Source organism: Astyanax mexicanus, chromosome 5 (genome assembly GCF_023375975.1).
Source record: "Astyanax mexicanus isolate ESR-SI-001 chromosome 5, AstMex3_surface, whole genome shotgun sequence".
Lineage (NCBI taxonomy): Eukaryota > Metazoa > Chordata > Actinopteri > Characiformes > Acestrorhamphidae > Astyanax > Astyanax mexicanus.
Genome location: NC_064412.1, coordinates 44174024 through 44200324, shown reverse-complemented (window position 1 = coordinate 44200324; position 26301 = coordinate 44174024). Strand labels below are relative to the sequence as shown.

The window sequence follows — 26301 nt, the reverse complement described above, 5'->3', positions numbered from 1 at the left end:
TAATGCATAGTGGCCATAAATTACAGCTAATACAATACGTATAGACACCCAGGTACCAAATACATTATAAATAAGCTATGAACACAAGCCTTATGTACAGTGATAGTGAAATTATTATTGTTAATGCATGTTGTGGGTGTTACCTGCTGTAAAGGAGAGAGTGAAGGTGATTGGTGTGACTGCAGGACCTGTAGGTGTGTTAATGTGATCATGATTATTGTTGTTTGTGTAGATTCTGTGCCCAAAAGTGATAAGTGAGAACTACGGAGAACACACAGAGACACCTGCCTCACCCACGACCTCTGTCCAGAAGACCAAACCAGCGAAGGACTTGACCCAAAAGTAAGAAAGAATATGTGCACTGATACACACACACACAAAATAAAATAAAAAAAAATCACAGTTCATGATTACATTTACAATGCACATTTCTTAGAGATACAGGTAACATTGTCTTCTCCAAATGTTGCATTTTGGATATCAATGGCCGGTACAGTTTAGCACAGCTTCATATAAACATCAAAACAGCAGCCATTTTCTATGATTTTGCGTTTTGTTTTTAACCCTCTCATGCAATTGTCATTTGTACCTGACATACATACATGCAAGCTCTTTTCTGATTAGATTCACAATATGACCATGTCTAAGAGTATAAAGTACTCCAAATGCAAGGCAGCCATACAAATTCTCCCTCCTAATTACAGTGCAATAAGCATTACAGCTTATGTGGTAATGAGTGACATAGAGACAGATTATACTTTGTAGGTAGCACCTGGAGGACGATCTAACTATAAAGCTACAAAACTGTTCAATTCTTTAGCACAGAATGTGATCTGCACATCTGTTAATGAGTGTTTGTGTAATGTAAAAGGCAAAAATAATTAGAATACATTTGTATTACTCATATAATTACAAATGTTCAAGTGTACATAAGTGTGTTTTATCCCATTTGCATGACCTTTGTGCACAAAAAAAAACACATTAGGAGCTGTTAGACCACATTAATCAAAGCCCATCAAAGTTAGGGCTCAGAGTGGTCCAGCAGACTAAGGTGTTTCCACTGTGGTCGGGATTCCGTTCAAGTAGCTTGCCATTGGCTACCGGAGCCCTGAGAGAACCGAGTCGCTGCGCTTTCCTCCGAGTGCTCTGTGGTGCTACTCAGCAATGCTGCATCAGCAGCAGCTCGAAAAGAAGCGGTGGCTGACTTCACATGTGCCAGAGGAATTGGAATAAAAGTTAGGGAAAGTTGGGGAGAGTTGTTTGTTATAGTGGGACAACTTTATTTTTATTCAATCACTGGGAGACACGAATGTAATAAAATAAAAGTCTGGAAATTGTGTAAATGTGGAATACAGATTATCACTCATAACACAAACTGTGGCGTGTTTCCACATCACTGGTAATTAATTCATTGCTGAGCAAAAATGGGTTATTCAGGTAAATTAAAATAAAAAGTTGATCTCAATGTTAGTATTGACATAAAGATAAAAAATGTATGTGTGTAGGTCCAGTGAACTATTGGTTCCAGTCACTGTCACCTCACCTGTAATCACGCTGGAGGAGATAAAGTGTGAGGAAACTCCAGATGCTTTGATGGTCACCAGTGAAGCTGATATTAGACACACCACTCCAGACCCCAGGTTTGCTACAGAGGTGAGGAAACAGGACAGAATGCTTAACATCCTGAGTGGATTTTTAATAGCTGGTTTTGATATATACAGGGCCATCTCAAAAAATACAATATCTTTGAAAAGTTACTTTATTTCAGTAATTCAGTTAAAAAAGTGAAACTCATATATTATACAGATGTATTACACACAGAGTGATCTATTTTAATCATTTATTTATCTTATTATTGATGATTATGGCTTACAGCCAATGAAAACACAAAAATCACTTGATAAAACACAGTGGATCAACACCAGCAGATGACATGTCTCCTCAAACCATCACTGATCATCAGTAAATTTTACATTTCATTTGTAAATGAAGGGAGCAGAGTCTGGAGGAAGAGTGGAGAGACACACAGTCCAAGCTGCTTGAGGTCTAGAGTGAAGTTTCCACAATCAGTGATGGTTTAGAGAGACATGTCATCTGCTGGTGTTGATCCACTGTGTTTTATTATCAAGTCTAAAGTCAGTGCAGTTTTGTTTTCCCACAAAATCTTACAGCACTTCATGCTTCCCTCTGCTACTGACAACTTTTATGTAGATGCGGATTTCATTTTCCAGCAGGTCTTATATGATATTTTAATTTTCTGTGTGTCTGTTGTCTGTGCATGTACTATTTGAATCATTAAATAAATTTAATCAATCAATACAGTTGATCATGTTTGTAATCTGATGTGCTAACTTAGTTTACAATAGGTGATGCTAGCCCACAACTGCTAACAAACACTGGAATTAAACTGTAACCAATCTCATCTCCATGAATCACGTCTTGCCACGAAAAAAGTTTAATGCGATTTAAGACTGAACCATTCTAGCACTAATATTCTTTGATCTAAACCACACCACTGTAGATGTGGCTGTATGTTTTGGGTTATTGTTTTGCTGGAAGGTGAATCTCGTTCTCAGTGTCAAGTCTTTTGTTGCCCTCAACAGGTTTCTTCCAGGCTACTGTATTTACTGTAGCTCCATCCATCTTCTCATTAACTCTGACCAGTTTCTGTGTCCCTGCTAAAGAAAAGCATCTCTACAAATTGATGGTGCAACCACCATGTGTTCAGGGTGATGAGCACCCTGTTGAGTGTTACTTTTCCTCCCCATAGGGCGCTTTGCGCTTAGGCTAGACAATTCAACATTGGTCATATCTGACCACAGCACCTTCTTCCACATGTTTGCTGCATCTGCAAACAGTAATTCACATGTTTCTTTTAACAATGGCTTTCTTCTTGACTCTCTTCCATAAAGGCCACATTTGTGGAGCGCATGACTTATGATAGCTGTCCTGTGGACAGATTCTCCCACCTGAGTTGTGAATTTATGGCTGCTTCTCTGATCAGTGCTCTTCTTGCTTGATCTGTCAGTTTGGGTGAATGGACATGTCCTGGTAGGTTTGTAGTTGTAGAATACTTGCTCAAAGCTATGTTTTTTATAACCTAACCCTGCTTTAAACTTCTCCACAACTTTATCTCTGACCTGTTTGGTCAGTTTCTTGGTATTCATGATTTTTTTTGTTCACTAGTGTTCACTAACAAACCACTGATGCCTTCACAGAACAGGTGTATTTATCCTGAGACTAAATTACACACAGCTGCACTTTATTAACTAACTAAGTAACTTCTGAAGGCAGTTGATTGCACTGGATTTTATTTAGGGGTTTTAGAGTAAAAACTTTTGCACGTCACACTTCAGCTTTGATAACAATTTTGAAAGCCATGTATCATTTTTGTTCCACTCCACACTTATGCAATACCTTGTGTTTGTCTGTCACTTAAAATCTCAATAAAATACAATTAAGTTTGTGGTTATAAGGTGACAAAATATGGAAAAGTTTAAGGGGTATGAATTCTTTTGCAAGCCACTGTAAATGAAAGTGGTTTAAAACACAATGTGACTTTTTCTGTAAACACAAACTTCGCTGCAGAGTTCATCAGTGAAGTAACTGCTACCACTTTTACCTCAGCAAGGCTTTTTTTATTTGAGAGTGCAAAGTAAACGTAAGATTTGTGTCAGAACTATTTCTTACTTTGTTTTTTGATATGTAACATTTCTATGTCTATTCTTTTTTATTTTTTGCTGTTGATTCCCATGTAGGGTGTGCTGCGCATCCACCTGCTGGAAGCTAAAAATTTGATTGCCAAGGATAACTTAATGGGAGGCATAGTGAAGGGAAAAAGTGATCCCTATGTGAAGATTAGTGTTGAAGGAACTACATTTCAGAGCCACGTGATCAAGGAGAACCTCAATCCAACCTGGAATGAGATGTATGAGGTAGACAGACTGCCCTCTGAATGTACTGCTGCTAAACAATGTTTAGTAAATGTTACATGTGGTTAATAATAGCATATGTTTAAATGTTATATAATTTATTCTGTTGTTTATTACAGCTGGTTGTCGCCTCTGAGCCATCTTCAGAAATCCTTGTACAGGTCTTTGATAAGGACATTGATAAAGATGACTTTCTGGGAAGGTAGGATTAGTATTAATCTTGCATGTCAAAACAGCTGCTTTACAAAAGAAGTAAAAACTTCTTAAATAGAAGTCAATGTAAAAAATATTTTACACTGTTAAATTTGGAGCATTTCTTTTTGGTTCTGTTTATTGTCATTTTTACATGTAAAAAAAACAAAACAAACAGTTAACAATAATGGAGGTGCTCACTGTATAGAAGCATATCAAAATATAAAAAAATTGCCATGAGGTTTTCTGAGAAGGACCTGAGTATATCAGATTGTTTTATTTACATTTAATTAACAGATACTTCATTTTAATAAGATGTGTGTGTTTTTTTTAACAGGGTTCACATCAGTTTGAAGGAAATCATTCAGACTCATTACTGTGACCAGGTCAATATGATATGCTATTATTACTCTTCCATTCCTTGTATCTGCTCTTGCACCATCAACCATAAAATCATTACATTTATCCTATTTAATTGCTTGATTACTGCCATACTTGTAGAATCAAGAAACGTGTGGTGTCAATGTTTTGTCTGATTTTCTTTACAACATCAGTTGTAAAAAGCACTAAATAAATAAATAATTTTATTTGATCTGACAACATGGAGCAGGATAAAAGATATCAAAAAGCAACACATTATGCCCCGATCAGAAGAAATTCAAAAACACATGAGAAAACAAAGTCATTGACATTGTGCAGTCTGTAAAAATATTAAAAAGTAATTTCTAAGTAAGAGTTATTATTCGCAAATGGAGACAACGTGGAACACTGGCAAACCTTCCCAGGAGTGACCGGACTACCGGAATTACTCCAAAAAGACATGTACAACTCATTCAGAAGGTCCCAAAAGAACCCAGAACAACATCTAAAGAACTGCAGGTCTCATTCTAGGGTTTGCTTTGCTGCTTTAGGACCAAATCCTAAAGGAGAACAACTGTCCAATAATTTGTGACCTTAAAATCAGGCGTACTTGGGTTCTACAGCAGGACAAAGATGCGAAGCACACCAATTTTGCAGTGGCCTAGTCGAAGTCTGAGTGAAATGCTGAGTGAAGTCTGAATGAAATGTATGTGTCAAAATTCCTCCAAAGAGATGTGAAAGACTCATTGCCAGTTGTCACCAATTCTTGATTGCAAGGCAAGGAAAAAAGAACCTAGATTCATGAGGGGGGACCCATCCTCCTTTTGTCAAGACTATTATAAGTTGATGCACTGCCAGTGAGCGGGAAGCCAAGATGATGAAAGGATGAAAATGATGAAAGTAGGCTGGGAGGATTTTAACGGACTGAAAACAGCTAAACCAGCTCAAACAACAGGCCAAAGTCCAGTCCACCGGTCTCCTCACGGTATAGAACCGGGTGGATATTGTCCAACAGGCAAGACCTACAGCACTGCGATTTCAGAGCTTCAGAATCACGTAACCATGCTGGAGGACCGCAGCAGCAGATCTAACCTCCGTATCACCGGTCTCTCGGAAGAAGACGAAGGGGGGAACCGGATCTCATTCCTACAGGAGCATCTACCCCGGTGGCTACCCTCGCTAGCAAACAAGCCCATCGAAATTGAGCGAGCTCACCGGACCGGTAAGGCAAGAGGGGTTTTTCCGAGACGACTGATCTTTAAACTGCTCAACTTTAAGGACAAAGAGTTAATCCTTCAAGATGCATGGGAGAAAAACTCACTCATCCTGCATGGCTCGGACCAGATTTGTCTGTTCCAGGATTTTTTACGTGAAACTGCTCAGCATCGTAAGGCTTTCCCGTCTATTCGAAAAGGCTTGAGAGACTTATCAATCCCTAGTTTCCTCCTCTTTCCATCAACGTTGAAGGTTCTCCATAATGGGAAAGCAGAGTTTTACACTACCCCGAGTCTGCAAGGACCCTGGAGTTGAGCTCGGCGGTCTTTAAAACCCAACGCCTTGCCTTGCCCAACCCAATGTCTTGACTGGCTTCATCGCCACCATATAGACATAGCTGTGATTCAAGAGACTCATTTTAAAGCACTAGATACTTTCAGACTCCAAAATAAATATTATAAAACTATATCATCTTCCCGTGCTGCCTCTAAATCTAAAGTAGTTCTAATACAGCTCTGTTATGTTCCATATTTAATACCTAATACCTCTTGCATCTATTTATGCTCCTAATATCTTTGAGTCTAATTTTCTAAAAGATGTATTCTGTTCTCTTAACGCTTTTATAGATAGTAACTTGAACAGATCCTCTCCACTGACTTATATCTCACCCGCTGACAAGGAATTGAAAACATTCCTAAATGACTGTACTCTCTGGGATGCTTGGCGTCTAAAAAATCCTAAAACCATAGATTATACTTTCTTCTCAAGCAGACACAAGGTCTATTCCCGCATTGACTATTTACAGATTTTTCTCCCTCTATTCCCTTTTATTCATAAAGCTGAAATTCATCCTATTATAGTTTCAGACCACAGTCCTATTACAATCTCACTAACCCTTACACCTCATTGCCCTATGCCAAGAAGGTGGAGATTTAAATGATGAGGTTTTCATTACAAAACTTCAGCTTGGTATTAAAGAGTTTTTTCATTTTAGTTCATCTACGGCCTCTAATCCTCAAATTACCTGGGAAGTAACTAAATTGTATATAAGAAGCATATGTATATCATATGCATCCTTTATAAACTCATCCCGTAATAATAAGCTAATTGCTTTACAAAAAAATATTCACAATCTTGAAAAAGCTCAGAAAGAAAGGTTTTCAGAACTGTTAAGAGTCAATAAGATGATGACGCAGAGAGCAGAATTTCAGTTACATAAGACAAGGAATCTCTACTATGAAATTGTAGAGCGACCTAGTAAATTACTCGCTCTAAGATTAAAATCATTAACGCCGTATCAGCTTCGCAGGGAGTAGTCCATATAGACCAGAATTTGATAAACAAAATCTTTTAGGGATTTTATACCAAACTATACACTTCAGAAACAGATAATACTTATGAAACATCTGATCAATTTCTTAAGGACCTACTTTTGCCCTTTCTTAGCAAAGAACAGTCTGAAGCACTGGATGTACTCTTGACAATTACAGAATTATATAAGGCAATAGGATCCTTGGAAAAAAATAAATGGCCTGGTCCTCCTGAGCTCTTATTTTCAATCTGGGACCTAGCCGGTCCACTACTTCTAGACTCTTCTCATCGAGATCAGAATGTATCGCTAACCGTTTTTATTCTTAAAAAAGATAAAGATCCACTTCAGTGTAGCAGCTATAGACCTATTAGTCTTATAAATTCTGATTTTTAAATTAATCTTTGTCACTCCAAGGACGAATATCCATTGTGAAAATGGTTATTCTCCCCTGTGTTCATTTTTTATTTGCAATAATCAGCCTAGCTCCTCCAACAGACTTTTTTAAATCCCTTCAAGTTATTCTCACAACTTTTATGTGGGCTGGCAAGAGACCCCGTATTCGTTTCTCTACTTTGCAAAGGCCCAAGAAGCGGCTTAGCACTGTTGGATTTTGAACTTTACTATCTATCTTTTCAAATCAGAGCTATTCAAATGTGGTTATATAAAGATTCTAAAATTCCCTGGCGTACTATTGAAGCGGCCTCAGTTAAACCCCATTGTCTGCTTGATATTCCATTTTTCTCTAAGAATCTCAGATCACTATCTATTAAATTTGACCCTATTATTAGTCACTTTTTATTGGCCTGGCAGAAAATTTGATCCAATTATATTAAAGTTCCTCCATTTACCTCATCCTCTCCTTTATGGCATAATTCAGAACTGTTATAGACCACTGAAGTCGTGTCGTCATTTTGTAGTCGGCGCCATGTTGTTTATGCCCATATTTGGGGTTCTGTGTTTAAGCCGTCCATGTATACGGTGAGTTTCAAAGGGCTTTTCAAAAACTGGCCTCTGTCACATTCTGTGGTGAATAAATATGTTCAGAACTCGTTTTATTCTGTGTACATTTACCTCCTAAATATCACTGGATCCTCTGAATTTCGAGATCGTTTAAGGGTAGTAATCAGAAAAATGCTAACTTTAAGCTAATGCTAAACTGACGTCACAGCACCGCGGATGGAAATGACACTGGACTGGATTCTGCATAACACCAGCTAACTCCTGTCAGATCACGTTTTGGATTATTATTCTTCCTCACAGAGGATCATTAAAGCATTTTAACAGGTGAAAACCATTTCAGTAATGTTGAGCAGTGCGATGTTGAGCAGTGTAGTCTGTGTTAGAGCTTTAAAAGACAGATAATAACAGAAAGTGGCTCTCAGTTTAGCAGCGCTTCCCCGAAGGGTTTATTATTTAATTACGGTCATTGGTTTATACTAATTACAACACCTGATCCAAATAATCAACTCACAACTAACTAATCAAATGAATACCTGCCCTCACTGAGGCGACAACCAACCAGAAACACCCATTTAGTTTACCGCATAATAAAGAGGGTAAATGTTAAAACGTGTTACAGCTGGTTCTGGAGTATCACTGACCTGTTTTAGTGATTTTATGCTGTGACACTCTCAGCTCTCCTCAGTGAGGGCAGTTAGTTCATTAGTTGTCTCAGCTGTGTTGAATACGCTGTATAGTTATGGCCGGAGTTCGCTGGTGTTGTGCCGAAAACAGTCCCCTGCTAATCTCTGCAGCGGCGCCGGGAGGTCAGTTCACTCCGCTGTAGCATTAGCTTAAAGTTAGCATTTTTCTCATTACGACCCTTAACGAAATTCAGAGGATCCAGTGTTTTTCAGGAGTAAAATGTACACAGAATAAAACGTATAGAGGTCAGAACAGATTTATTTACCACAGAATGTGACGGAGGCGGGTTTTTGAAAAGCCCATTCATTTTTCTCATAGGGAAAAAACGCTTAGACACGGAAGCCGTATGAGGACTACAGAATAACGCATGACTTCAGTGTTCTATTGGGGGTCAGCCTTTGTGGAATGGTGTCTGGTTTTCTAAGGGTGTAAAGACCCTAGGTGATCTGTTTGATCATAAGGGCATGTGCTCCTTCCAAGACCTATACAAGTTGCTTCTCTCTCCCAGAACACACTTATTTGTTTTTACCAACAAATTCGTTTTGTATTTCATGCATGTGGAATCTCGCTGGATGCTTCTCTCTCTGCACACCCATTGCCCATGTATTTACTCCCAGGCAGTGGGATGGTAAATCATCTGTATAATCAACTGTGCTCCCAAATCCCACAGAAACCTGCTATATCAGCAACTTGGGAGAGGGAGCTGCAGCTAAACAATCCCCCTAACTGGAACAGGATTTGGGACAATATTTTTTCTTCATCAAAGAACCTTGCACATCAGTGTATACACTTCAAGTTAATCCATAGAATCTACACTACACCTCTAAAAAGATACCACATGAACTGTCACCTCTGTGCTAATAATCAAATTGGCTCAGTAATGCATATGTTTTGGGAATGTCCCATTATTTATAAGTTCTGGTGTAATGTGGCTTCTGTGCTAACAGCTCTGAACCTTCCTGTTTCTCCTTCCTCAACTCTCTTTCTTCTCAATGATGACTCTATACTGCAGCTCCAGCTTCCTAATCGCAGCAGCAAAAAAGACAATTCTCCATGCTTGGTTTAATCCTGCTCTTCCGCTATGTGATGCCTGGATGTGGAATGTACTATATATTGCTATGCATGAAAAATCCTGTACTAGATTTCGGGGTGCGTCAGAGAAAACAATAAGAAACTGGTCTTCAGTTATTAGTCTTATCAGGAATCTTATGTAATGCACTATTTCTACTTCTCTGCATTATTCTTTTTTTCTCTTTACTGCTGTAATCACATTCTCCCCACAAAGGTTATTAACAAAAAAAAAAATCATGATACGTCTAATATATATCAACAACAAAAATGGAAACATTAATTGAACTTGCTTTGATTTCAGCAGGGTCTCTTCAACCATAGCGTATGTCAGCCTTTAAATATCAGTGTGAACATGCGTAGATGGGGTTAATTCTATGTTTGTTTTTTGTATTTGTACATTTCTCATATAATGTACCAGCCAACCACAGTGCTGGAAAGAACAGAAGATGCTACTTTTGTTACAGGGGTTCAGTAAGAGCTGCACTAAGCTGAACATTGTGTCTCTTCCTCAGTGGTTCAGTCTGAATGATGTGAAACATGGCTGTATTCATCTTGTTCTGGAGTGGGTTTCAACAGTAACCCAGCCTGAAAAGCTACAACAGGTATGTAAGTACATAAAATGTATTTAAATGATTTTTAGCAAATGCAAGAAATGATTGGACTGTGTTTTTTTCAGGCATTACAGCTACAATCCGTCCATACCTTCCAAAATAAAGCCTTACCCTCTGTGGCTCTGCTCTTCATCCTTATTGAGAGAGCTAAAGCACTACCAGTGAGTTGTACACAGATACACTAAATCAGTAAACCCTCTAAATAATATGCACCCATTGCTCTTGCACACATAATATGATCTCCGTAAATTTACATTGAAGTTTTCAAGCAAGCAGTGTAAAACCCTCACTGAAGTATAGAGGCTGTTACTGCAGCAAACTCTTTATTTCAGGAAAAGCAAGCATCCACATTCTTTTGGACACAATGTATTATTGCTCTACTTTATTTCACATCAGTGCAGAACGGTTTTAAATGTGCTCAATTGTTTTAACTGGGTGTTTTTAGAAGGAGAAAGGTGGAAAGGAGCCTAAAGCTGGAGCAGAACTTTTTCTTGGAGTGACCTCTTACAAAACCAAGGTTTGTGCAAACTTCACTGTTTGTATAGTTATTAGGGTTTTTGTGAGTTAAAGTTGTTCATTTCAAGAAATTCCCTTTCTCATTATTCCACAAACCAAGAGATATAACATTTTATTTTAATGATCCAATCAAAAGTAACATAAGAAACCAAAATGTAAAACGGGGACAATTTTAGTGAGCGGTGAAGCTGGATTAATTCTGATTATACTATTTGAGTTTTGTTTTTTTGTGGTAGCTTTAGTAGAAAAAGGTTACAACTCTTATGGAACCACAATAGTATTCTGTGATAAATGTGGCTAGATAAAAAAAAGTGGTGGCAATGTAAAAATAGTTGTATTAATCACAACAATATTATTCATTTTAAGTATTGGCATGTCAGTCCTGCTGTATACTCACATTTACTGCACTCTTTTTTTTAACTCAGTAGCGTTGGGTCCTGTGTTTTTTAGTCTTTTTTTGGTGTCATAATGCTGAAATTAAATGAACAAATGAAATAAAATGTTAGAGTGTATGACTGTGTCCCGATTTGGTCTTTTTATGAAAAAGTAACTTTAATATTAAGATTTTGGCAGCAGTTAATATAAACGTTAGATAACACAAACCCTCCTAATCTGTTATCATAATAAAATTGCAGGAAATGAATACAAAGCTTTAGGTTGATGAAAAATGTAAGACTATGAAAATAAAATGTAAATAATAAATCAAGTTGTATCGGAACCGAGTGTGCTGTGGTGCTATTTAGTAAAAAAAAAAAAAGCGGTGACTGACTTCACATGTATCGGAGGTAGCATGTGCTAGTCTTCACCCTCCTGGTGTTGGGACATCACTAGTGATAGGGGGAGTTTTAATGAGTGGGTTGGGTAATTGGCCGTGGAAATTGGGGAGAAAATGGGAAAGAAAATAAATCAATCAATCAATTATGATTGATGAAGATAAAGAAAAAAATAACTGCAAAGGCAAAAATTGATTATAATTAATCAACTAAGACAGCTCCAAGCTCAATAGAAGTTATTAGGGTTCAAGCACTGAAGGGTAGGATTAGTGCATCTCGGTGGACAACAAAAATGGCACCGATTGCTATAAAGAAGGAAAGTTTTTTTTACATTATGCTTAATAACTCCTGAACCATAATATCTACATTTGAAATGTTGTGCTGGATTCCTTGGATCAATACCTACAACTGTCTAGTTGGAACTATGCACTTCCGCCCACTTAGATTTCTTGCTATTTTGCATAATATGCAAAACATACTTTTGCGAACTAGTCATATGATTTTTTTTCGACAATCCTGACATGTTTGGTATCAAATGCTTGTGAGAGATTCAACAATCATCAAAAAAGGTGACATTTGTAAACAATATGGCCACCATATGCAAATTAATCATTCTGGATCTATGCCCAATTCACTCCAACAGTTAAATCTGGAAGACGGAACACCATCAGCCAATCAGCATTCAGCAGGCTTTTTGGCAGGCTGTACATTGCCCAATCATGAAACGTGGGTGTTATGTTCAGGTGGATACATTGTAGCGACCTGCACAGTTTTGAAACCATTTGACCACTAGGGGGGCTGTTCAAGTATATGTCATACATACTGTAATATTTTGACGTCTACTTGGTTTTGCCATATTAAGTACAGTGGCTCTGACAAATTTGTAAATACAATTCTGTTTAAAATATGCTTCTGTTTATTCATAATTGCTAATTGTCTGAATATTTGACATATGACCTTAATTTGGTCTTGTTGCACCCGGTAGAGTCTGTAGGTAAATAGTCATTAAAAACAATAGTGAAATTTTCACTTACAATAGTGCATCAAGCTGTAATGAACGGGCTGGACTCAGACAAGCGCGGATGCGTAAAAACAGGTTTATAAAACCAAGGGGCAATACAGAGAGTGGTCAAACAGAGAAAGGTCAGTGCCGATAAACAGGAGCCAAAAGGAAATTACATACCATAAACAGTGGAACAGTCCAAGATCAAAAACACAGACAAGATACAGCAACCAGGTGCAGGCAAAAATCAGAGTCGAGGTATGTGGAAAAATAGGTCAAAAAAAAAAAAAAAACTGAGCAAAATGTGTTGTAGAGAAGGATGAAGCAAACAATACTCGGTAGTGAGGGAGTGAACTGAGGGGGTATAAATACAGGTAGATACAGGTGAGGCTAATCGGGTTGATTACTTCTTGGTAGGCACATGTGCAGAGACATGTGATCGTGTGAGTCATTTTAGTCCAAGTGTAGTGCGTTCTGGGTAATGTAGTTCAGTGATTGGTGAGTGCAGGAAGAGCTGAGTGCAGGGGAGACAGGAACGCTATCAGTGCATTCTTGAAATGTCTAACGTAAATTGCTGTAACTCTGCAGAATTTGTTCTAATCATCTCACAATGTTAAACACTTCTGTACAATATCACTGTGATGAAAATATTTTCACTCAGGCTGGCCTTTAGGGGGCACTACACATCTCAAAAATATCCAGAATTTTTTAAAATCTTATTGTAATCATTTTTTTTGCAATATACAGACAAACCACTGGTGCCACTTGATTCAGAACTTTAATTTTGACTAGTTTCCTTATTTTGAAAATGTCAAAAGGTCAATCTGAACACAGCTTTGTGAACATTCTGGTTGAAGTCTCCTGATCAATAACTATAACATGTAGACACCTTTCTAACTTACTTGATGAATATTCTACAAACTTCAATAGATTTGAATGTGAATTTTAGCACTGATCATGTTTAATAGCCTCTGCTCAACATTAATAACAGGGGAAAGAGTTTTGATAATCTCTAAATGTGACAGAGTGTCTCAAATTGTATTAGACCTTCTTACACATCAAAATCCTATGCTCTAGTAGACACCATCGTGCAGGTTGGTGCTTGAACCTGCTATGTTTTTTATTTATTTAATGGAGTTAAATGACTTCATTGAGTAAATGTTTAGCAATTCTTGAATTAAATTCCATTGATTTTTGAGGACTGTTGTACAATGTCTATCAAAAGTGGCAATTATCACCAGCAGCACACATATACAGGGGTTGGACAATGAAACTGAAACACCTGGTTTTAGAGCACAATAATTTATTGTGGTGACGGACAGTTCTGGTGGAAACAGGAGAGTTGAGGTGCACATTGAATTCTGCCGTGGTTTTATGTTTTTCGGATACAATCCGGGTTAGCATCCAAACATCCCTTTCAGACAGCTTCCTCTTGTGTCCACAGTTAATCCTGTTGGATGTGGTTCATCCTTCTTGGTGGTATACTGACATTACCCTGGATACCACAAAGACTTGCTGTCTTGGTCACAGATGCGCCAGCAAGACGTGCACCAACAATTTGTCCTCTTTTGAACTCTGGTATGTCACCCATAATGTTGTGTGCATTGCAATATTTTGAGCAGAACTGTGCTCTTACCCTGCTAACTGAACCTTCACACTCTGCTCTTACTGGTGCAATGTGCAATTAATGAAGATTGGCCACCAGGCTGCTCCAATTTAGCCATGAAACCTCCCACTCTAAAATGACAGGTGTTTCAGTTTCATTGTCCAACCCCTGTAAATGGCAAGGTTTTAAAATTGGCTTCATTTTTAATACATGTGGAAAAGACAACAATGACTAAAAGGTGGCCATTATAGGTGGCTGCTGAGAGAGACTGTGAATAGGCGTTTTCTTTTTTGAACCATTCTGCCAGACGCTGCTTCAGCATACACTGAAATAGATTTTCTCCACTGTTTAATTGATCTTCCTTCTAATCTTTAAAGGTTTGTGATCGTTCTACCTCTCCTCAGTGGGGTGAGGCTTTCCACTTCCTACTTCATAATCCCAATGAGGACAACCTCATCATTAAGGTAAACTAAAGTTTGATTGGATTTTGAGGTGTGTACTCTTTGTGCTTCTTAGCAACATTCTCTTTTTCTCATATTTTCTTCCTCCTTCAGATCCAAAGTCGATGGGAGGAGCCACTGGGTTCACTGGTTCTCCCAGCCAGAGAGCTTCTCTCAAAGCCAGAGCTTTTGCTGGACCAGTGGCAGAGTCTGAATGGGGCAGGACCTGAGAGCCAAATCCTCCTGAGGGCACAACTCAAGGTAACTCTCATTTTAAAACTTCTGTAATAGATGTTATACATATTGCATCAAATGAGTGAAATGTATCTGTTTTGGTACCAGATTTTAGCATCAATGATGGATAGAAATGTTACAAAGCCCATTGAAAAACACATTGAGAAACCCATCGAAAAGCATTCTGATAAACCTGCTGAAAATCCTGCTGGTGCTGACATTTTGATGGGTGGGAGGGGTGAAGAGAGACTGCAGTCTACACCAGCAACCAGTCAGGAGATCAAGCCAACTCCAAGGTAAGATGATAGAGGTGGAATCCCACATGTGTTGTCTGATTTGAATTATGCAGAACTGAGAATGTATACAGATTGTCAACAGTCTGCCTGTGATCCACCATCCATAAAACTACTGTCTATTAGGGATGCAACGGTTCTCTGTATTTTATCGGACCGTTAGGTTCGGCCTGTTCGGTTTGATACACCCGGATGGACCGCCATATTTTGGTGCTGAAAACGTACTGCATGTTGGAGCTAGATAATATTGCAGGTTCTGCCCAAGCCCGACCCAACTCGACTCATAAACTGTCATTATGATCCCGAGCCCGACCCGCCCGTCCTATAAACTGTCTGTTTTCAGGCCGTTTGAATGAGCGAAATCTGTTCAGAGTGATTAATAAACACTGCAACACTGCAGGAGCGCAGAAATATTATTTAATAAAAACAGCTAAACATAGCGCTGCAAGTCCAGTGCAGACAAGAGCTCACGTGCGCCCAGAGCTGCGTGATTATAACAGTCTAACTGGTGAATTCTTAAGATTCTTAAGGTTATAATAGTTTTGAATGTTTAATTATAGTTTAATTTCATTTTGTTTTTTTTACTTTTTCTCCTCCAATTCAGTTAGTTTTAATTCGTTTTTAAGGGTGTGTTTGTTAGTTTTTATTAGTTTTACACGTCATACCAGATAGATCAATCTGAGAAACACATAAACAAACCCAATTTTCACCAAAATGATCAACTATGAGTGAGTGCGAGAGAGAGAGAGATTTATTCTCTCATATTCTAATCCCATTCTGCAGCTTCTCCGTGTTTTCTGGAGTTAATTTGCGGCTAGCGAGAAAGCTATAAACAAGAACTAACGCCACGGACCGCCAGGTGCCGCCGCGCTGCCGCTGTTTTGCTGAATCCGACTCCCCGCAGAATTTGGCTCCGTTTTGCGAGCAGTGGTCTTTAATTGTTCATTAATCACAAATAATACAGTGATTATTAGTTTTTATTCAGTCAGAATACACATTGCCACATAAACAGCCAGGTGTAAACACATTCAGGATGCATTGTTACTGATTTATGATCATATTGCTTAAACCATATTCACAGATGTTTAGAGATCGGTCTTGACACCATTCAACAAAAGAAGCTGGCTTCTCTCTCTTTAGCTCTATCTGTCTGTGCTTGAACATCCACTTGCAGTTTAAATAGTCCTGCATAGAGCCACTGCATGATTTATACTGTCCCTAAATTGTAGAGTATTTCTTAAAACCATTTTTGATCTCCCAGCATCAGCCTATGGATGAAACACATGTGAAACAAATGTAACAGTGTATTTTTATGTTTGTGTCCAACAGGCTTAATGAGCTTGTGGTCTCTACTGTACGAGTAGCTGTTACACATCCTGAAGAAAAACAGTCACCTGCAGCAGATGTGAGTCATGAGACCCTCCCTTCACCTCAGGCCAAAATATAGGAGTGTGTGCGGTGTTTGTGTGAGGTAAACCTCTGTAAGTAGTACAACATGTCCTATGTGTTATGTTTCAGGATTCAAATAAGGTCCTGCCATGTGTGTCCACTGTGGAAGGAGACAGGGAGGAACCAATCACCGCAAGTCAATCAGAATCTAAAGACAAAATTGAGCAGGAACACTCAGACAAAACGACTGAGCAGTGAGTTACAGAGCGGCTCAGCCTCAGTTTCAGCTGGGTCACGTTTCTGTTTGAATAAATGTAAAACTCAGGCTTTTTTTATTGTGGTGTAATGTAAATCATAGAAAATCAAGAATTATTCTTTTTAAGTAATTTGTCTGGTCTTTACAACTAACCCATATCAATAATAAATGTTTAATTAATAAATCTAACAAAAAAAAGGTCTATAACTCGAATATTCTTCTTCAAATCATTCTGAAACTCTGCACATGTATTCAGGGTATTCAGTTTCTTAGGAAGACCTTAATGTTTTGTTGATGTATGTAAATAAGGAGCACTATAAATACTACATAAACATTTCTGTTGTTTTTTAGCACTTGTACATATAGTCAAGCTGGCATTTGACATTTTCCAGGAGAAATCTGGATCCAAGCTTATTTATTCAGACTGTTATAAATTCCTCTCACGTTTAACACTTTTTATTTTTACCTGCAGTTGTATGTTGATAGTTTCTCATATAACCAAACTGAAAATAATATGCTGTATGATTTTATTTACATCACTCAGATCTACTGGAAGTATTGCAGGCCATGTTTCTGATTTAAGATGGTAGTTAAACTTGTTAACAAGTCGTCTTTATGATTCAGTGTGAAATGAGCAGAATTGTTTGTTTTGATTTTGTGTGTGTATATGTGTGTGTGTGCGTGTGTGTGTGTTTGTTTAATCAGTACTGTGCCTGTCAAACCGCCTACTGCTGAAGAGATGAAAGAGGCCACCACCTCCAGATACTCACTGCCACAACATACCAATCCTGACCCTAGCTTTGGCACTCAGGTATAAATTCTGTGTTTGTACTGATGCAGTATGCTAGACTAAATCACCCAAATTATGATGATTATTATTATGGTTATCGTATATATTATGTATTTAATATATATTAATAGGAGCAGGGTTTTGTGGTTGTCGTTCAGTATACTCTTTTGAATTCCTAAACGTTGGTTTCTTCTGTTCTGCCTGTAGGGGGTGCTGCGCATCCACCTGCTGGAGGCTCAGAATTTGGTTGCCATGGACAGCCTGATGGGGGGCATGGTAAAGGGGAAGAGTGACCCCTACGTGAAGATCAGTGTTGGGGGCACAACCTTGAAGAGTCACGTGATCAAGGAGAACCTAAACCCCACTTGGAATGAGATGTACGAGGTAAGAGTATTTTGCAGTGAAGTAGTGTTTATATATGTCTCATACATTTTGTTTGCTCCTTTAGGATTTTGACTACAACTTCACAAAACAAATTTACTGATAATAGCTATCAAAATGAAATGATAGAGATTAATATACTGCTCGAACCGATTTGTAGCAGACTTGTTAATAATGAATATATTTGTTGTGTTTTTTACACTAGATGATTCTCAGTGTCGACCCTAACCTAGAAGTGAAATTTGAGCTCTATGATAAAGATATTGACTCTGATGACTTCCTTGGAAGGTGAGTACTAACTAGTAACACCATCAATAATGAAAACATTTATTTATAATTTGTTTTATGATAAAGCTCTAAAATGATTTCTTTTTTATTTTGGGCCCACAACAGATTAAAGATCAAACTTGGAGATATTATCAGATTCCAGTATCATGATGAGGTAGGACGCCCTTTACTGTTAAACACTGGTAGTGCTGTTCATCAGAAATACCACAAAAATAAAATTATCTTTCTAGGAAATTAGAAAACATTTTGGTAAACAGGATTTACTTATCAAAACATGTAACAAATTTTAACTAATGTTTATAGGTGTGAAAAAAATCTAAATACAACTGTAGTGTTTGGGGGATATTTATTTTTGCACTCTCCAGCTTGTAATGACTCCTGTGTGATGTCTTTAAAGGAACATTTTAAATGTTCTAATGTCTGTTTCTTTGCTCTAAGTCATGTGTTTGGATTATGAATGGTTACAAAATTGCCTGTTTAAAGATGCAGTTGTGCACTTCTTTAAAAGTGGTCTTTAGTCAATGTAAAAAAAAAATTCCAGAACATTTTTAGCAGGCTTGATTTTTGTCCTGTGTTTGTCCTGGGTCACAGAAGCATGCTGTATGTGTTAATGCATTTCAACTCTCTGTTACAGTGGTATAATCTGAGTGATGTGAAACATGGTAATCTTCATCTGGTTCTGGAATGGGTGCCCACAGTAACCCAGCCTGAAAAGTTCCAGCAGGTGTGTGTCATTTGTCAAAAACTATATCTAACAAGTATATATTTTTCATATAATTAACTCTCTTTCTTTGTGGAGTTGTATGCAGTGCCCTTTTGCTGGGTTAATGTTTCACTGCCTGAACCACTTTCCCCATGCCCTTCATCTTTTTTTTTTACACTGGACCCTTCTTCTCAGTGTACTTAATACTCAAAGTCTATGTTTTCTGGTGACTGATACAGAATGCTAATAGAACGATCACTATTAACTATGCAATTCCCATGTATCAAATCAAATCAAATCAAATTTATTTGTATAGCGCTTTTTACAACAGGTGTTGGCACAAAGCAGCTTTACAGAAACATGATTACAGGACAAAGAATCAGGCAAAAGATTAAACATAGAAAATACATAATACAGAACCCCCAGTGAGCGCGGAGGCAAGGAAAAACTCCCTCAGAGCTGCAGGAGGAGGAAGAAACCTTGGGAGGACCAAGACTCACATTAAAGGGGGGACCATCCTACCACTGGTCAAACAGCTTTTAAATTAAAATTTAAAAAGTCTTTTATACATCCATATAGGTTTTATGTATTCAGGAGTGTAATAGCGCCACTAATGGCTTGGATGTAATCAGTAGTGGAGAATAAGATGGACGATGAGCAGCTGATCTGTGGTGGTGGAGAAGAGCTGACTTCAGAAACTTCCATCAGTCTGGCCGGACAGGAGACGCGAGAGCCTGAGGTTCCAACATCCCTCGGTATCGGGTCAGACAGGTGGGCAGTCAGTAACTCGGAGGAAGGCAGAGAGATGGAATTAGTTTTGACTGGATTTATGTAAAACAGAGAATATAAAACATTATCAGAGTGTGGCTAATGACTCCGGCAGATCTAAATAAAACAGCCTAACTAAAGGCAGAGAGCCAGAAGGTAACATAGACATGGAGGCTCCCTGAAACACTGGCATCCACCCACTCCACCGTCCACAAACCTGAGTGACCGTGTGCAGTGGGAGAACAGCAGCACCAGCATCTCAGTTTACCACAATTCCCTCTGTCCATGAACCCCTGAATCTGCATCTAAAGGAAAAAACATTAATTACCAAAAGCTAAACTAAACAAGTAAGTTTTCAGTCTAGACTTAAAGATTGAGACTGTGTCTGAGTCCCGAACATATTCGGGGAGATTATTCCAGAGTTGAGGCGCTTTATAAGAGAAAGCTCTTCCTCCTGCAGAGCTCCTCTGAATTTTAGGAACTACTAATAAACCAGCACCCTGAGATCTAAGTAATCGCGGTGGTTCATAATAGGAGATGAGGTCTCATAAATACTCAGGAGTGAGCCCGTGTAGGGCTTTATACGTTAACAGGAGAATTTTATAGTCTATGCGGAATTTGACTGGAAGCCAGTGCAGTACTGATAGTACTGGACTAATATGGTCAAATTTTCTAGTTTTAGTAAGGACCCTGGCTGCAGCATTTTGAACTAGCTGAAGTTTATTTAATTTACTGCCAGAACATCCAGACAGTAGCGCATTACAGTAATCTAGCCTTGAGGTAATGAAGGCATGGACTAATTTTTCTGCGTCATGCAGTGATAGGGCATTTCTTAGCTTGGCGATGTTACGTAGGTGTAGAAAAGCTGTTCTAGTAACATTAGATATGTGTTTATCGAATGCTAGATCTGAATCTATGATAACTCCAAGGTTTTTAGCTGCTGAACCAGGTGTGACTGAGAAGTCAGCCAGATTTAGCATTAAGTCTGATAATTTATTTCTAGCAGCTTTGGGGCCTAATAGGAGAACTTCTGTTTTTTCACTATTTAATAGGAGGAAGTTGTGCGACATCCATGATTTTACATCTTCTACACAATCCTCGATTTTCTTTAATCTCACTCTGTCGTCAGGTTTGGCTGATATGAAGAGCTGCGTGTCATCCGCATTACAATGAAGATTTACGTCATGTTTTCTAATAACTTTGCCCAGTGGGAGCATATATAATGTAAATAATAATGGTCCTAATATAGAGCCTTGTGGAATTCCATATCTTACCTTGGTATAACGAAGACATATCATTTAACCTCACAAACTGATAGCGATCGGTTAAGTATGATTTAAACCATGCTAAGGCAGTTCCAGTTACACCAACCATGTTTTCTAGTCTTTCTAAAAGGATAGTATGATCTATTGTATCAAAGGCTGCGCTCAGATCGAGAAGTACGAGTAGGGAAGCACAGCCTTGGTCGGCAGCTGTAAGTAGATCGTTTGAAGAAGTCCATAAAATCGTTACTGGTGAGAATGGCTGGAATCTGAGGTTCAGTACCTGCCTGGTTTTTAGTTAATTTGGAAATAACACTAAAGAGAACTCTAGGATTATTTTTATTTATCTCGATCTGTGAGGCCAGATACGCTGAGCGGGCTTTATTTAGTTCTTTTCTATATTTAACAAGACTTTCCACGCAGAGTGAAACACTTCCAGTTTAGTTGATCGATATTTACGCTCTAAATTTCGTACTAACTGCTTTAAGGTACGAGTTTGATCATTGTACCACGGTGCGAGCTTTTTCTGTCTCTCTATTTTGTGTTTAAGGGGTGCTACAACATCTAAGGTAGAGCGAAAGGTATTTTCTAAACCTTCGGTTAGTTTGTCTAGTTCTACTGGGTCTATAGGAGAATATATTAGAGTTGATAAATCGGGAAGCTTACCTGTAAATTGTTGGGCTGTAAAAGGCGTTATTGAACATTTCATAGAGTAGCTAGGTGATGTACATATATTATGACTGAGATGTAATTTAAATGAAATAAGGTAATGATCTGAAATTGCGGAGGTTTGAGAACGAATATTTGGGTTATCTATGCTCACACCCAGGGTCAAAACTAAATCCAGAGTATGATTACAGTAATGAGTAGGTCCTGTTATATTTTGAATAATACCAACTGAGTCTAAAATCGATGTGAATGCCTTTTTTAATGGATCATCCAACTTTTCTAAATGAATGTTGAAGTCTCCAACTATAATCACTTTATCAATACTTACTGCTAAATCTGTGACAAAATCACTAAATTCTTTTAAAAATTCTAAATAGGGCCCTGGTGCTCTGTAGATGTTAATTAAAGAAAATGCATTTTTTTTTGTAACTGGATTAATTATACTGGTGTAAAGAAGCTCAAAAGAAGTAAAATTATCATAGTGCTTCTGATTACTAACTAAGGTACTTCAGAAAAGTATGCAGACCCCACCTCCTCTACCGGACAATCTCGGATTGTGTATATAATTGTAGCCTGCAGGGGTGGCTTCATTTAATGCTACATATTCATTTGGCCTAATCCAGGTTTCTGTCAGACACAGAATATCGAATTTCTGATCAGTTATCATTTCATTCACTAGAACTGCTTTTGAATTTAGAGATCTAATATTAAGTAAACCAATCTTTAGGCTTGAAATGTTAGTACTACAGTCTGGATATGATTGTTTAATATAAGTTAAGTTATTTAGATTTACTGTTTTAGTTTTTTGATGTTTTTGTTTCACTCAGGGGACAGACACAGTCTGAATACATTGGTATCTAGGTAACGTCTCTTTGCAGCTCGCAGACGTTGGTTAAGCCTCTCTGTCTGCGGCCTGGTCCCGGCTCTGGATTGTCAGCAGCTTCTAATACTACTCTGCCGACTAGCTAAAAGACTATGAGCTATGCTGCATGAAAGTAAGGCAGCACCCTCCCGCGTGGGGTGGACACCATCCCTACCTAAAAGACCAGGCTTGCCCTCAAACTGTAGCCAGTTATCTATAAAGGCCACATGATTTTCTGCACACCACTTGGACATCCAGCGGTTCAGCGAAGAAAGCCTGCTGTAAGCTTCATCACCACGCCTCATTGGGATGGGGCCAGAGCAGATTACCTCCTCGGACAGCGTCTGGGCCTGTTTAATCACCTCTTTAATATTAGCCTTAGTTACTTCAGACTGCCGCAGACTTTGTCTGCATTTTCCCCAAATTTCGAACAGATGCATTGCTGTTACTGTAAAACACTTTAAATAAGTTAGGTATGTAAATAGTGGTTGTATTTAATAAACAGGCATCCCTGAACTTGGTGAACCCAATATATTTCATGTTATATCTGCTTAACTAAGATGTGTAACAATATTTTCCATCACAGGTATTTAGCTTAAGCTTGTATCCCTTTCCCTTTAAACATTTAAATTCCTCCCGATTTCTTTAATAGTTTAATGCTATTATAATTAATGATATGGTCTTTTTAACCTTTCAATAATTTTCTTTTGTATTTGTTACAAACTGGAGATCATTTGGATTCTACCTATTTTACTATTATAGTTTTTTATGTGTTTTTTACCAGGTGCTACAGATGCAGAATTCTCTGTCGTACCAGAATAAAGCTTCACCTTCTGCAGCTCTGCTGTCCATACTTATTGAGAGAGCAAAAGCGCTACCAGTATGTTACAAACTCAAATAGACACAATCATACGAACATCTCACATAAATATTCACTGTAGACGTTTATGCCCTGCTTTGTTTTTTGCACAGTTGAAGAAAAGTGGAAAGGAGCCTAAAGCTGGAGCTGAACTTACTCTTGGAGGAACATCCTATAAAACAAAGGCAGGGGTTGTTTTTTTATATGGTTTATATGTATATTTTATGTCCAAATTTGTTCAGAGACCTTTTTTTATTAACCACGTGTAAAGTGCACCCATTGTGGAAGATTTCATGCAGTTTCACACAGTTTGTATAATATAACAATAAAACACTGACCAATAGTACAGGACTCTCTGGAGAAGCCATGAGCACATGATCCTAAGGTCACTGTGCCCAGTGCTTTACTAGATAGGTTAAAAGCTCCTCAGCTTTGAAAGGTGGGGTTCTCTGGAGCGATGGAGTTCCATCTAATTCTTTTAGCATTTAGACCAAAGGAAGACAAACTCCCTCTTAAGCCAGAAGACAGGAGGCATGTGAATCCAGTCTTATAACGATCTTTTCGTTTAACAGATGTAAGATGATAATGTATGACTTCACAATACAGTAAGTACAGATTTATACATCTCTCACATTTTTGTAACCATTTAATTATACATTTTAATGGGACAACACTGAATATATAGCACTTGAGACTGGACCAGGAAAAGGAACTCGAACTGGACAGGGCGCATAAATGGAGACTGGACAGGAAACTGGAATGCAGACTGGAAAGGTAATGTGAACGGAGACTGCGCATTGGACGTGAGCCGGGATTGGACATTGGACTGGACAGTGGGTGTGAGATGACATTAGACTGGACACTGGACAGGAAGTGAGATTGGATAGTGGACATAAGAGGACTTTGGACATTAGACTGGAGAGTGGACAGTGTTCAGTGACATAATGTCAGGGCACAGTTCTGGGGGTCAGTTCAGGAGTGGGCACTGGAACAAGAGCTGATGCGGTGACTGGCATCTCTGGCACTGGAGCTGGGGCGGCAACGGGCACCACTGGCACAGGAGCCAGCGCGTTGATGGGCATCGCAGGCACTGGAGCCGGCGCTGAAGTGGCACCACTGGTGACAGGCATCGTTGCAGGGGAGCTGGCCGGGCGACTGACACCTCTGGCCTTGGAGCAGGAGTGGTGGTGCTGGAGCTGTCGCGGAGCCGTGGGTAAAGAGACCGACGCTGGTGTTGGCGCTTCCGTCACCTTCATCGGAGCCGTGGGTACAGAGACCGACGCTGGCGTTGGCGCTTCCGTCACCTTCATCGGAGCCGTGGGTAAAGAGACCGACGCTGGTGTTGGCACTTCCGTCGCCTTCATTGGAAACAATATAGTTCCCTCTTAGCTCAGCTGTATTTTTAATGAGGAGACAGGCCACTGAGCGCTGTGTGGGAAATCCAAACATGGAGCAGAAAATTTCGTCTATCAGGAGAAACAGCCAATCAGTGTGCTGTTTTTGCGGAGTGCAGAGGAGAGTCTGTGTGGGGAAGCCCCTTCCCCTTGCTGTGAGTTTTAACAGCGGGCTGTTAATGTTTAAACTAATATGAATATACAGAGAGTTTTTTCGAAAAGAAAGGTAATAGAGCTAACCATGTAAACCGTGATGAAACGTGATCTGAATCAGAACAATACATATCTAAACCCTCTGTGAGCTTAATAAAATGCAGCTTGTGAGTCAGTTAGCTCAACTTTGGAATTAGCTAAATAGGTAGTCAAGGTTTAAGAAAAAAAAACTATAAATGTAATAATTTGCCTGATCAGATAATCACTATTTTATTTTCAAACTGTGTTTATTAATTGAGGACTGCAGGACTTACTGTCAGCTATAATGAATGAAAACTCATTTAAATAACTAGTTATCTAGAAGCCAGATGTAGTGGATAGCCAGAATTTAGTACAGTACTTTATGTTTGTAGTTTAAAGCAGTTTCTTAACCCTGATCACTGTCCTAAAATTGTGTTTTACACAGGATCCAACTGATCAGCTAATTTACTGAGTTGTTCTGTTAAAAGCCCCCTATGGATCATAAATCAATCATTATGTATATCAGCAGTGTATTAGACACATTATACCATCACTTACTTTATTAAAGTGCCTTTAAAGCAGAGGAAGCTCTAGAATATGCAGAACAGTGGGAGTATGCAATAGAATATTCAGGAACAGGGTTGAGAGACACTGGTTTAACATGACTTCTGTTCATTTGTAGTTCACAGTAAGAACACGTGTCTTGAGTAAATAGAGGGATTACAGGCAAATCCAAATATTTTTTCTGGATTTTTTAAAACTGTAATTGTATGTTTTGAGCAAATATATAGCAACTTAGTGTGACAATGTTTGTGAAAAGTTTAAAGAGAAAGAGAATGTTGCAAAAGTAAATAATTTTAATAGGTGAGTTGTGAATTTTGCAAAATGAAGTTATTTTAATACTGTTTTTGCATACTTGATATATACTTGGAATGGATTTACTGGTTCTTTAGTAAAAGCTCATGATACTATTTAATTCATTATATTAATTATTTTAATGTTTTCTAACAACAGTAAATGTAATGTGGAGTAACATGTTTAGGTTTTAATGTAACTAATAGTAAACAGAAGTACAGAAAAACTGGTTTATTTGTGATTAAAAATAATTGCACAAAAATGTTCTAAGACACTATCGGGTGGGGCTTTGAACATCTTTTGAACACTTCACACTTTGAACATCTTTTGAACACTTCACACTTTGAACATCTTTTGAACACTTCACACTTTGAACATCTTTTGTAATACCTTCAGCTTTAGGCAAGGCACAGCCATCTAAACTGACACCACCTGCTGCATTTGGTCAG

The 26301-nt window shown here is 38.4% G+C and overlaps 1 protein-coding gene across 2 annotated transcripts in view; it reads left to right on the top strand.

Annotated features, from left to right (window-relative positions):
• esyt1b (extended synaptotagmin-like protein 1b) overlaps positions 1-26301 on the top strand; it is a 160273-nt gene that overhangs the window by 121828 nt on the left and 12144 nt on the right. For both annotated transcript variants that reach the window (XM_049479369.1, XM_049479370.1), the window contains 20 exons: positions 233-342; positions 1506-1653; positions 3759-3935; positions 4052-4134; positions 4462-4510; positions 10239-10328; positions 10403-10498; positions 10783-10854; positions 14613-14699; positions 14790-14936; positions 15018-15205; positions 16532-16607; positions 16721-16845; positions 17553-17658; positions 17845-18021; positions 18224-18306; positions 18412-18460; positions 18941-19030; positions 23355-23450; positions 23543-23614. In XM_049479369.1, coding sequence (XP_049335326.1) covers positions 233-342; positions 1506-1653; positions 3759-3935; positions 4052-4134; positions 4462-4510; positions 10239-10328; positions 10403-10498; positions 10783-10854; positions 14613-14699; positions 14790-14936; positions 15018-15205; positions 16532-16607; positions 16721-16845; positions 17553-17658; positions 17845-18021; positions 18224-18306; positions 18412-18460; positions 18941-19030; positions 23355-23450; positions 23543-23614 — 2121 coding nt within the window. The remainder of the gene's footprint in view (positions 1-232; positions 343-1505; positions 1654-3758; positions 3936-4051; positions 4135-4461; positions 4511-10238; positions 10329-10402; positions 10499-10782; positions 10855-14612; positions 14700-14789; positions 14937-15017; positions 15206-16531; positions 16608-16720; positions 16846-17552; positions 17659-17844; positions 18022-18223; positions 18307-18411; positions 18461-18940; positions 19031-23354; positions 23451-23542; positions 23615-26301) is intronic.